This window comes from Penicillium solitum (genome assembly GCF_028829755.1).
Source record: "Penicillium solitum strain IBT 25940 chromosome Unknown utg000008l_segment0_segment0, whole genome shotgun sequence".
In the NCBI taxonomy this organism is placed as follows: Eukaryota; Fungi; Ascomycota; class Eurotiomycetes; order Eurotiales; family Aspergillaceae; genus Penicillium; species Penicillium solitum.
In genome coordinates, this window is record NW_027072127.1 from 4,266,749 (window position 1) to 4,278,775 (window position 12,027).

Sequence of the window (12,027 nt, forward strand, 5' to 3'; positions counted from 1 at the left end):
TGAGATAATAGGACTTCTATAAAAGAATCACACTGCAAACATTCTCAAACAGACGAACTAACAAGTGCAGAAACAAAGTGTCCCACAAAGCTCCTGTAACTTTTCCGTGGTGCAAAGCTGACTGATTCCAAAGCGATACGCTTAGAGGATGGAGCCAAGGGCAACACAGGGAAGACCGGCGCCGACGAGGTCGTCGCTGGCGGTGGAGGGGGAGTTGGAGCAGCAGGCGATGTTCTGCTTGCAGTTCTGGTTGAGCAGATCCTGGACACCGACTCCGATGAGGACGGGGACTGGAGGGAGGTTAGAAATAGAGCCAGCAAATATATTGGGTAATATAACTTACTCTGAGCATCGAGCTTGGAGCACTGGTTGAAGAGACCGAGACCGTCGGCACCGGAGCCAGCGCCGATCAGGTTGGAGAGGGTACCGGCGAGGATGCCAGAGTTGATGTCGGTGGTGTCACCGGCGTAGGTGGCCTTGTTGCAGCAAGAGAGCTGAGCCTGGTCACCACACTTGGCCTGGGCCTGCTTGACAGTCAGGTTGTCGGGAACGGGGAAGCGGGGAGCACCGCCGTTCTGGTGCTGGACACCATTGGCGACGTTCTCAGCGGGCATGGCAGCGGCGAGGCCGGCGAAGGCGAGGACAACGGTGGAGAGAGTGAACTGCATCTTGAAGGTAGGGTATTGAAAGATTAAAATCTTTAAAATATAAAAAGGTGTTTTGGGAGGTTTGGAAGATAGAAGGATGAGAAAGGCAGAGAAGTAGAGAGCTGATGGATAAAAGAAACAGAGAGAGCGACTTATTCCTCGCCTTTTATCTTCGAATTCACAGTGTTTGGGCAAGAGGTGATCTACCAGTGTTCATAGTGAAGGCCAAAAGCAACCCTCCCATTTTTGCTTGTGGAATGCAACATGCAAGGGTTTAATCCCGAGCTTGTCCCGACGATCTCTACCTCCTAGCAATATCATTGGCCCCTTTTCGATTCCGGAATTTAACAGTCAATGAGATTCTCCCCCTTGGCTCCTGATATGCATGGGCCCTGCATTCCGCCCTGTCAACGGTATCCGTCAAGGCTACCCTACACCCTGGTTCAGTCCTGGGATATCCACATTTGGGCTTACATACTTTCTAACCCTGCGAGCCTCACATGGGTCTCAAATTAAACGAGCATAGACCATACTCATACGTTGTAAGTGAGACATCCGGATTCAGGGTCCTTCTAGAAGTGATCAGGGCATGGGCAGCCCCTACCATGATCCCCGATGGATTCCCTACAGTTTCAAATACTGCCCCTGCACAGAAATATGACCACTTGATCTCTGTGGCGCTGGTTATCAGACCTGGGAGGCGTTTTGAGGCGTTTTGAGGCGTTTGGGGGCGCCGTCATGGCAGAAAGTATCCGATACCATGCACGTTATTTTCATTCCAGTCAATATTAAAGCAGCGTGTGTTCGCGGCACTTAAGACCTCATTGTCTCTTTGCACTCGTACCTACATTATAGTTTGAAATCCTATTAAATTACTGTCTCTTATCCATACTTGGATCCACCGTCCACCTATCTCTCAATCCCAGGGAATTCGAGATCGCCCGACCCATGTCGATCCTGATTAGTCCGGATTTTTCACCCTGCTCTCAGGCATAACATGTGATGTTACGATGGGCAACTGCTGATCTACACTCTCCTTTCTCGATGCGAAATGAAAGCTTCACAGGGATTGGATGTTAGTGTTCGTTGAAACTGCAACATATGGGTCTTCAGCTTGTTCTCTTGGTCGGGTTTAGTCTAGATCGAACGCTTCAGGGGCTATGATCAGGGCAATAATATTTTGGGTGAAATTCCAACGAAATTATAATTGGTATTTGGAGGAAGCCGAAGTGTAGCTATACTTACTGTAAACGGGTCAGCAGTAGTGAGTAGCCCAAACTGTACCTTGTCTTAACTGAACTACGGCTATTCCCCATTCAAGAAATATTTTCCGATGTCTGTCTACAATGTAACAATGTATGTTGTATGTTGTATGTTGTATGGAAATTTTTGAATGGTTGCAATGTACAGTTACGTAGGAAGTAGACCTTGTTCGGTTTAGATCTAGAACTTGGGAATTGTTTGAGCTAAATCTCATAGTGAGGGAGACATATCGCTTGGTTTTTAGGGATTAATGAATATTGTTCTATGTAAGTATGTGCCTATAGACTACAATCTAAGAATATACCCAATCATCATAGTTCCAATATTTGATGTGTGCCGTACTATTGATCTAGATATATATCTCGAACAAAACATCCAAAACCATAGATATTAATCCACACACACATTTAACTCTTTAAATATCATATGCTTACAAGGATTAAAAACTACACTACTTATTTCCATTCATATATTTTTAGCAATCTAGATAGATCATTGATCATTGATGGGCGTCAATGGAGCAGTAGTTCACCCGCATCGGTGGGATGTTCGTCCGCCACTAAACCACTTCCAGCCTAGCGTACGCCAGTTGTGCCGGGCTTAGACTACACGGCCACACTCTATCATCGTAGGCATACTATAACCTCACTTTGCTGTTAGGCCGAATCGGCGACGGAAAGATATCCAAGGGTCAATATGAATCCGCCTAAAGGATGGTGTATACCGATTACTAGTATAAAGGACCCATGAATCCTTAGGGTTCTTAGAAATCATCACCATCTCAATCCATCTCAAGCTCTACAATACAAGCAAACCCTAAGCTCCAATCTACAATCTACAATTTGAATTATAAATTCTACACACCAGCGCATCCTCAAAATGACAACAATCGCCTTTTTCGGAGCAACCGGCGGCTGCGCCAACGTCTGCCTGACCTACACCCTTCTCAACGGCTACAACGCCAGAGCCCTAGCCCGCACTCCATCAAAACTCACAGCGCTGCTCCTCTCCCAGCCTGGTATAACAGAGGAAATTCTATCTCGCCAGCTGGAGATAATCGAAGGCGACGCGACAGATGTGGAAAGCATCATGAAAACCCTCATCATCGACTCCACCCCCAAGAACGCACCCAATGGCGCTTGTACTCTCGTAACAAGCATAATTTCCGGCCTAGGCGGCGCACCAACAATGGCCTTTACCAAGGAATCAAAATGCGCAAAGACTCAGATGCGCATGCCTGCATTGCCGCATATTCAGCTCTCGAACCCGCATATCACAGAACAGACGACAAGCACGCTGCTGGAGGCGCTGGCGAAGATTGCTTCTGACAGATTTGCTTCGTTCCAGGCGTATCGTGCTGTTGCACCAAGGGTCACTGTAATTTCGACGACGGGGCATTTGCCTGGTAATAAGGATGTACCGTTCTGGTTCAGACCTATGTACTCTGTGCTCTTGCCGATTCCCCACGCGGATAAGCTGCAGATGGAGAAATTGCTTGATAAGGAGGTTGGGTTGGGACATGCTGGAGTGCTTGCTGCTGGAGTTGTTGTTGTGAGGCCTAGCTTTTTGACGGGGGATCATCTGGTTCCTGTGGCTGAGGGGGAGAAAGGGGGTGAAGGGGTGGGACTGGAGAAAGTGAGGGTCGGGACGGAGAAGGCTCCTGCTATTGGGTATACGATTTCACGGGCTCTAGTTGGTGAGTGGATATTTGAGGAGATTGTTAAGGGTGGTGGAGAGAAATGGGTTGGGGAGAAGGTTACTATCACTACTTGAGGTACTGGGCTTTTCTTGATCTCATGAGAATTATGCATCTTTCGTTGTGCGAAAGAATGGTGGTTATATCGTTTATATCTATATTGAATGCATGGCTGAAGAGTTTCACTTATTTTGCACGAAGTATCCAGATGATCGGTCGTATTCAGAGATCAACCTTATGTGCCAAAAACCACAAACCATTGAATTGTATCAGCTAAAAGCAAAACGCCACCGTAGGCCAGAGAACAAAATCACAGAAAGCAAATATTATCCCTATATGAGATCCAATGAAACTCCGCACCTAGCATATATAAAACAACCACAAGCTGTACAGGTGGGGCAAATTAAAGAAATGCTTTGACACAGCTAGACCAAAGTTCTTAATGCCCATGTCATGACATTCGTAAGTGAGGACATTGAAATTGCTGTGATCAGGTGCCGCCATACGGCATTGGGCGGTCAATTTGAGCGCTAGACCGCTCAATCTGCGCACTCGACCGTTCTATTTGGGCACTAGACCGCTCGATTTGGGCACTCGATCGCTCGATCTGAGCACTGCGGCGCTCGTCCTTGATCTTCTTCTTTTCCATCTTCCTCATGGCTTCTTCAGTCAGCTGTTGGCGGAAGAGCCGTTCAACAACATCCTTCTTTCGGGTTCGCCGATCACCAATCATGATCATCACACCACCCGTGATGTTACAGGTGATGGAGCAGCAAAGAATAACCGTCGTCAGAGCGAATGGCCGCTTTTCGGGGTCCTCCATACTCCAGGTGCAGGCACCAAGAGCCATTTGGAGTATAGAATGACAGTCGAGGATGACGACAATAGCGATAAGCAAGCGTAGAGGGAAGGCGTGGTGGGTCATGGTTTCGTGCGGTTTATAGAAAGTATGCGACTTCGCGAACTTATTTTGGTGATGCATCAATCGCAACTGTTGGCGAGCATCGAGGACAGAGAATTCATGTACGTCTTCCTTGGCCATATCGCCAAATTCAATGTCGACGTCCTTCTCTGGCTTCGATGGAAGATCATTTTTGTCCTTGAGGCCTGGCAGGGCCCGCTTCCGACGAACCTTCCACGACAAGAATGTATAATGGGCAATGAAACCCATATGATATGTATCCACAGCGCGGAAAGGAGCTAGCCCATCACCCATGATAGCGAACAGGGCAACCAAAACGTTATCGATGACATTGACAACATAACTTTGTTTTCCACCGACATTGATCCAACCTGGAGCGGCTGTTAGCATATTAGCCAAAAGTGTCGGACCAAGAGATCTCACCAATCAAGAAAAGAACCCAGGCCAGACCGAACAGGGTGATCAAAGTTGCGTAGAGAGTTACAAGAAAGCCGAGGGCTAGGTAAGATTAGTATTAAGCAAGACGTCTTGGCGGAGAGTATCACTCACGTTTCCGTATGTACTGCCTAAATCCTTTCATGGACCGTTTGAACTTGGACCGCCGAGAGTGAAGCATATGTCGAACATGATCATTGAGTTCTGCGTAGTCTTCTCTGGTCCATCCGTCAAGTCCCTGTCCTTCTGGGAGAACGGCATATTTGGGACCTCGCAACGCCGAGGACATACTCGTGAATGATTGGAATTGTTCTAAAGGCGGTCGCTGTTTAGTTTTGTCGCCCTCGGGTGGTTCATTTTCGTCGGTTGTAGTTCCTTGTTCTTCATCCGAGGAATATTGTGGCCGTGTAATCGTATAGGTAGGCATGCGATTGATGAACCCACCCAGATTCGGCACAAAGAGAGAGTTTTGGACATTGGTGAGAGTGGAAAGCGCAGAGACCTCGGGATCTAGATTCGGGTAAGTTAAAATCATGGTTTCTGTATCACACTTGGCATCAATTCTTACCGATCACGTCCAGCACGTCGACCACGTGGGATCCATACTCATTCTGCCGTTGCTCCTCCTGTGTGCCTAGAGTCGGTGCAGCTCCCGTCACCGTGGATGCACGGTTTCGAGTAAAGCGATTCAACGCAGCTTGGCTAGTTCGCCGAAGCCGACCCGCCGGTCGCGCTAGTTGGGGAGGGGTCTCGCCTTGCTCTAGATCAGGTTCACAGTCGGAATGAGCCTCTCGACCAGGCAATATCGCCGCTGGAGATGGGAGTGTCGGACTATGGTGTGAGGATTCCTCGGTCACAGGCATCATTCGCATGGGAGTTGCCACTCGTGAGAGGACATCGGGAGGGGGAGACGACCATCGTCCCGGATTTGGCTCCGAGTTGCTGCGCCGTCGGTTTGCCAGCCATGCCTCGTCCTCTTCGTTGGGGGCAGGGGATCTGATGGGCTGCGGCTCGAAAGACGGTGGTTGACCTTGACCCTCGGGTTGAGACAGTTGATTAACGGTGTCTATTGAAGGGATAGATGGGAAGCGAGACAGGCGAATACTGGGTCGTCGCGTCCGTGAGTCGCCTCGAGTGCGCAACGGGGCAGGACCTGCTGGCCTGACGGGGCCGGATTCCGTGGGTTGCCCTGTGGGTTGGGTCCCCTGAGGGTTCCCATTAGGGGCGTTGGGGTCCTCGACCGGGTCGATGCGATCCATAATGCTGGAGCGACGAGTTCCGGAAGGTTGGGGACAAGATCACACAATACAAGTAGCCCCCGAGATATTAACAGGAAAATATAAGTTAACTAAGGACCTGAAACTCCCCCATTCCGGTCCACATGGAAAACAGTCCGTAGATGTTCTGGATCTCTGGGGTGTTTAAATCTAAGGCTGACTCATCCGTTCCCGAATCTTGTTTTTCCTTCTTTTCCACAGTGACGAGTCAGTGGAGCGCACAGTCCCTCAATATCACACTAAACCGTCGATCTTGGGTTTGCATTCCAAGGTTTCTACCTTTATGTTGTATTTGTTTGTTTTTTTGTTGTTCAGGGGTCTCTTTTCAATATTGAAGGTTAGATGTTCAATTGTATATATGTACTCCGCACAGTGGCAAGTCCTGACTTGTAGCCAAGAAGCTACTCAAGTGGACTACGGGTGTAACAAGCTTTTCTGTCGCCTGATAATCAAGGTGTCTAGGTGCCTTATGCAGCGATGGCAATCTCCGTGGATCATAATGGGACGTCACCAGAAGAAAACCCATGTAGATCTACATGTACGTGCTTTGCAAGATAACTATCGTACAAACTACTACATAGGTACGCGTGTCTCTCGGATAGCGATGAACAGGTTTTTGATTGATAGAAACCTAGGTTAATTCATTCCATGGTCATTTTAGGATCACCTATTGAATTGTTAAATATATCATTGTGACATGGGTGGTTACCGCTACATTGTACATTACCTAGAGACAGGGGACCCATGTTAGTCCAATCGTGAAGCTTCCTGTCAAAACATATATTTCCTAAACCTAGATGGTAATATGCATAGAATGAGGCAAGGATCTCTTAGTTGACTTTGCAACGTACAAAAAAGCGAATGTGTGTGCCATCGAACTAGACCGAAGTTGCCCATGAAGCATTTTGACCTAAAACCGGCTAATGTATTTGAAAGCAGTACAATAATGTCATAAACTAGGCAGATGAGAAATTAACTAGCGGAGACGAGGCTAAAGAATAATAAATTGTTTCTAAATCCCAGGTCGCGTGGGGCAGAGATTTATTGTGAGACAACTGTGATATTGTGTGTTACCTATGTAGGCTAGACCAAGATTCTGTACGGAGTACTCAAGGCTGAATAATAGATCTGGTTGAATATTAAAGTTAGTACGGGGTAGACAATTGTATATCCATCCCTGCCATCTATAATAATATACAAAGTACTTTGTAAGATGAATCTGAAGGCGTGGAGAATATCAAGTGGAGATAAATGAAGTGGAAGATCGGCCTTTTTGATTACATCCATGGATGTACATGTATTTATAGGACATGTCACACGGGTGTCATGCACATGTATAGAGTTTGGGATGGTATGCAGAGTACTTTGTAGTTGAGCAGAATGTTAATTAAGTTAATTAAGAACAATATACACTACTCTGTACGGAGTACTCTGTGTGGTATGATATATAAAACATAGTTGGAAATAGGGAAGAAGGGAACAGATGGCAATTGGTTCAAAAGGTCTCCAGAATGACATCAGGCCAGCTGTTCTGAGTCAGGCTTTCAAGTAAGGCGGGGCGGCCTTGGGGGGGGAAAGGAACCTCGGGAGTGTTGGGGGTTGGGAGCCAAAAATTAGGGGTGAGCCGGGGGGTTAGTTAGGGGTGGAATAGGGTGGAATAGGGGTCGGGTTAGGGGTTAGAGCCCAATTAAGTAAAGGAAAGTACCTCGATCGCACCTGCCCCGTCACTTCGAGCTCTCACTGGGCTAGTGCCACACCGCCTCTCCTTTCCCTTTCCATCTCCTTCTTCCATCCTCCTCCTCCTCCCTCTCTTCAAGATCTAGTGCATCGAAAAACTTCAATCTCATCTTCTCTTTCAATTGGTATCTAGGGCACGAAGCTACCCTGCTCCTTCCCCTCGCTCCACCTCCCGTCAAGTCTCTTTCAGCTTTAGGCAAACAATCAACCCGACACTTTTTATCATCCAAACATCTCCAACCTTCAAGATGTCTGTCGTCGACGCACTTGCTGACTCCGTGGCCGCGACCACTGTGACCGATAAGCCCGAAATCAACGGTGCTACCCCTTCCACCCAGGCTGCCGATGCCGCGGCTGCCAGTGCAGATGAGGGTCGTCGTCTGTACATCGGGAACCTCGCATACGCGACCACCGAGGAGGAGCTCAAGGAGTTCTTCAAGACCTACACCATGTGAGTAACTCCCGGGTTTGTGGTTCCAACCCAAATAATCCCATCTTCAACAAACATCCGAACTCCTAAACCTATCATTTATTGGTCCCTTTCTGACACATTTCATCTCTTAGCGAGACCACCTCGATCCCGGTGAACCCCCGCACCAACCGCCCCGTTGGCTATGCGTTTGTGGATATTGCTACTGCCGCTGAAGCGTCTGCCGCTATCGAGGCCCTCTCTGGCAAGGAGATTCTTCAGCGCAAGGTGTCCGTTCAGCTTGCCCGCAAGCCCGAGCCCGCCGAGGCCAAGGAAGGTGCTACCAGTGGCGGTGAGGGTGCCAGTGGTGCCGAGGGTCGCAAGCGTGCTGGTGGTCGCGGCCGTGGCCGCGGCCGTGCCCGCGGTCGTGGTGGTCGTACCGGCCGTAGCCGTGCTGTATGTGCCCAAACTATTTCCCTGCTTGAATCCACGCACATCGACACACTTAATTGGATGCTGACACTTCGCAAGGCCCAGGATGGCCAGGAAGCCACCGAGGCCCCTGCCAGCGAGACTCCCCTTGCTGACACCACAAACGAGAAGGATACTGCCTCCAAGGCTGGTGAGACCCGCGCCGCACGCCCCCAGAAGCAGCGCGGTCCTCCCGAGGATGGCATTCCTTCTAAGACTAAGGTCATGGTTGCTAACCTGCCGTACGACTTGACTGAGGACAAGGTGGGTTACATCTATCTTTCTTCCGTCTCTTCTCCGCCTGGGGTTACATTGACTGACATTCATTCCACCCTTTAGCTCAAGGAGATCTTCGCCGCCTACGAACCTGTCTCTGCTAAGGTTGCCCTGCGTCCCATTCCCCGCTTCATGATCAAGAAGCTGCAGGCTCGCAACGAGCGCCGCAAGACTCGTGGCTTTGGTTTCGTCAACCTTGCCTCGGAGGAGCTCCAGGCCAAGGCCGTCAGCGAGATGAACGGCAAGGACATTGATGGTCGCGTCATCGCTGTGAAGGTCGCCATCGACAGCCCCGGTAAGGAAGATGATGATATCAACGCTGTGGCTGAGACCGAGGAGACTGCCGCTCCTGCTTCAGATGCTGCTCCCGCCGCTCCTGCTCCTGCTCAGGAGAACGCTGCTCCTGCCGTCACCACTAAGGCTTAAATGCCCAATGCATTCCACTCGACCGAATCAGGTACTTGATAATTGACTTTGGGCTGAGAAACAGAAGGGGAGGTCTCAACGGAGGATCGTATCGATATGATCATAGTGCTCTGCAAACCACAGATCACCGTGAATATCTTAGCTACTCAACGATTGCGGGGGGAAATTGGGGAGAACCCTGGAGGGGTTGGATTCATGACTTTTACCGGACAACATGGATCAGTTGACCATGCAGGAGAGCCATCTTAGCTGATGTGCTTTCTGTCCTTAACGACTTTCTTTTTTTTTTTTTTCTTCGCCTTCTGTATTGTACCTTAGCACACATTTACTAAATGATGACGATCTGCCACCTGGCATATTGTATTTAAGAGTACGAAGTAGTCCACACCTATATAATGGAAATGGACATTGCAGTTTATACAAGTGGGTGCACCCGATTTGGTTGGGGATGACGCGAATGTCCGACCCTTGCCGATCAGAGGCAAAACATAGAACTTGTACTGTTTCACTTCTTTTCATTTGATTTTTACTCTATCATTGAGCCAATTGCATTTGCTTTTTTGTCGTCAGTACCTTTCAATCTCCGCGCAACTCCATCGAATCGAGAAAAAGGGGTAAATCAACTCAACGTCGGTGCCGAGTCGGTCAACCCTACAACATACTAGCGCACTCCGTTATTTGGATTGTGTTTCCTAAAGTCTCACCTGGTCGCTTTTGTATATTCACTCACTATCACTATGTCTCGCATGTGGGAGGTCGACCCAGAAACGAGGACAAAGGTGTGCTGCTGCCAGGTCAAATCCCGCAACACGCCATGACCACTGACACAGACATGTGCTACAGCTCCTCCAAATCTCCAAGACGAACGGAAATGATAAGTGCTGCGATTGCGGTGCCCCGTCGCCTCAATGGGTACGTATTGTCTCTCCCTCTCACCCATAGCCCTGGTATTGTCTTCTCGAGAAGCATTATCGTCCCAAACAACCCACACTCACCCCGCAAACCACACACTCCGCTAACTCGTTGCCCGCCATGGGCACATTAACCAGGCCTCCCCGAAGTTTGGAACATTTATCTGTCTCAACTGCGCCGGCACACATCGCGGGCTAGGTGTTCACATCTCCTTCGTCCGTTCCATCACCATGGACGCCTTTAAACACGCCGAGATCCAACGCATGGAGCTGGGAGGTAACGATCCCTGGAAGTCCTTCTACGATGAACACCCAGTTACTGTCTCAGAAGGCCGCACATTCGAAGACTCGACTATCAAGGAACGATATGAAAGCGAATCGGGCGAGGAGTGGAAGGAGCGGTTATCGTGCAAAGTCGACGGCCGCGAGTACGTCCAAGGCCAGGAGAAGAAGAATAATCCCTCGCGATCGAGCACGCCCTTGAGCTTGGCCGGTGCGGGCGCGGGTGCTGTATCTGGCGCCCGGGCTGGATCGCCTGCAGCGTCGTCCATTCGCTCTGGTGACAGCCAGCGGGCTGGTGTGCCCGGCAAGAAGGAGCAGAACGAGGCTTACTTTGCGAAGCTGGGAAATGATAATGCTGGTCGCGCCGATAACTTGCCGCCTTCACAGGGTGGAAAGTTTACTGGCTTCGGTGGTGGTTTGCCTGCGGCCTCTGCGAGTGAGCGGCGCTCTTCACCCTTTGGCGGATTTGGAGGTTGGGGCGGTGGTGGCGGCGGTGGTCAGCCGTTTGAAGATCTTCAGAAAGACCCAATGGGAACTATCACCAAAGGATTTGGGTGGTTTACTTCGACGGTTGGCAAGAGTGCAAAACAGGTTAATGATGCTTATCTACAGCCAACGGCTAAACAGGTATGTGCACGACCTCGCTCGGAAGGTTTTATAATGTCTACATATGTACTTTCTTTCGGCGTAATTACTGACATGGATATCCAGCTGGCCGAATCTGACTTCGCAGCCCAGGCCCGCGTCCATGCTTCAACGCTCGGCCAGAACCTGCACACAGGTGTTCGCGGCGCTGCTGACCAATTCAATAAGTTCGTTGAAGGAGAAGATGGACGCGGTGACGGACGCCGTAATCGCGTGGAGCCTGAGCGCCGAGACTTCTGGGATGACTTCGCGTCAATGGGGGACCAAGATACATCCAACCACCGCCGCACTGCATCACAACGGTCTCAACGGTCTGATGTTGTTGGAACCGCTGCCATGCGCAAGGGTCCTACTGCCTCCTCGCTGGCTAACTCCACACCTGGTTTGTCTGATGCAGACGCCGAAAAGGGCAAGAATACAACGGCTTCGGCGACGGGTAAGGGCAAGGATGAATGGGATGATAACTGGTAGCATATAAGCGCCTTATTTTACTCGATTTTCTCTGTTTGTGGGCCGATGTTTTTGTGCCATGACTTTATGTCCCGTGTTGTCTTTTTGTGTCTACTCTGCCCTCTATCTGCATTACACATATACCTCGTTAGAATTTCCCTCTTTGGCAAAGGGAAGATC

At 49.6% G+C, this 12,027-nt stretch overlaps 6 protein-coding genes across 6 annotated transcripts; 4 read left to right on the forward strand and 2 right to left on the reverse strand.

Moving 5' to 3' along the window:
- Positions 1 to 141: 141 nt before the first annotated feature.
- N7455_010909 (hydrophobin family protein) lies at positions 142 to 668 on the reverse strand (the record flags this gene model as incomplete). The annotated part of the gene is made up of 2 exons (XM_040953085.2): positions 142 to 290; positions 344 to 668. The coding sequence occupies 2 exons, from the start codon at positions 666 to 668 to the stop codon at positions 142 to 144; spliced, it is 474 nt and encodes a 157-aa protein (XP_040816409.1).
- A 2,121-nt stretch (positions 669 to 2,789) lies between these two features.
- Positions 2,790 to 3,683, forward strand: N7455_010910 (uncharacterized protein; the record flags this gene model as incomplete). The annotated part of the gene is made up of 1 exon (XM_040953061.1): positions 2,790 to 3,683. The coding sequence occupies one exon, from the start codon at positions 2,790 to 2,792 to the stop codon at positions 3,681 to 3,683; it is 894 nt and encodes a 297-aa protein (XP_040816477.1).
- Positions 3,684 to 3,773: 90 nt separating this feature from the next.
- N7455_010911 (uncharacterized protein) lies at positions 3,774 to 6,335 on the reverse strand. The gene is made up of 4 exons (XM_040952966.2): positions 5,532 to 6,335; positions 5,078 to 5,473; positions 4,952 to 5,026; positions 3,774 to 4,899 (listed from the first exon to the last, which is right to left on the reverse strand). Exons 1-4 carry the CDS (start codon positions 6,220 to 6,222, stop codon positions 4,097 to 4,099), a joined length of 1,965 nt encoding a protein of 654 aa, XP_040816504.1. The 5' UTR covers positions 6,223 to 6,335; the 3' UTR covers positions 3,774 to 4,096.
- Positions 6,336 to 8,225: 1,890 nt separating this feature from the next.
- On the forward strand, positions 8,226 to 9,559 carry N7455_010912 (uncharacterized protein; the record flags this gene model as incomplete). Its single annotated transcript, XM_040952926.2, has 4 exons — positions 8,226 to 8,428; positions 8,542 to 8,842; positions 8,918 to 9,121; positions 9,197 to 9,559. The coding sequence occupies 4 exons, from the start codon at positions 8,226 to 8,228 to the stop codon at positions 9,557 to 9,559; spliced, it is 1,071 nt and encodes a 356-aa protein (XP_040816414.2).
- N7455_010913 (uncharacterized protein) lies at positions 9,560 to 10,224 on the forward strand (the record flags this gene model as incomplete). The annotated part of the gene is made up of 3 exons (XM_065606546.1): positions 9,560 to 9,590; positions 9,984 to 10,018; positions 10,039 to 10,224. The coding sequence occupies 3 exons, from the start codon at positions 9,560 to 9,562 to the stop codon at positions 10,222 to 10,224; spliced, it is 252 nt and encodes an 83-aa protein (XP_065460509.1).
- A 72-nt stretch (positions 10,225 to 10,296) lies between these two features.
- N7455_010914 (GTPase-activating protein GCS1) lies at positions 10,297 to 11,868 on the forward strand (the record flags this gene model as incomplete). The annotated part of the gene is made up of 4 exons (XM_040953092.2): positions 10,297 to 10,338; positions 10,403 to 10,471; positions 10,609 to 11,379; positions 11,464 to 11,868. 4 exons carry the CDS (start codon positions 10,297 to 10,299, stop codon positions 11,866 to 11,868), a joined length of 1,287 nt encoding a protein of 428 aa, XP_040816547.2.
- Between the last annotated feature and the right edge of the window lie 159 nt (positions 11,869 to 12,027).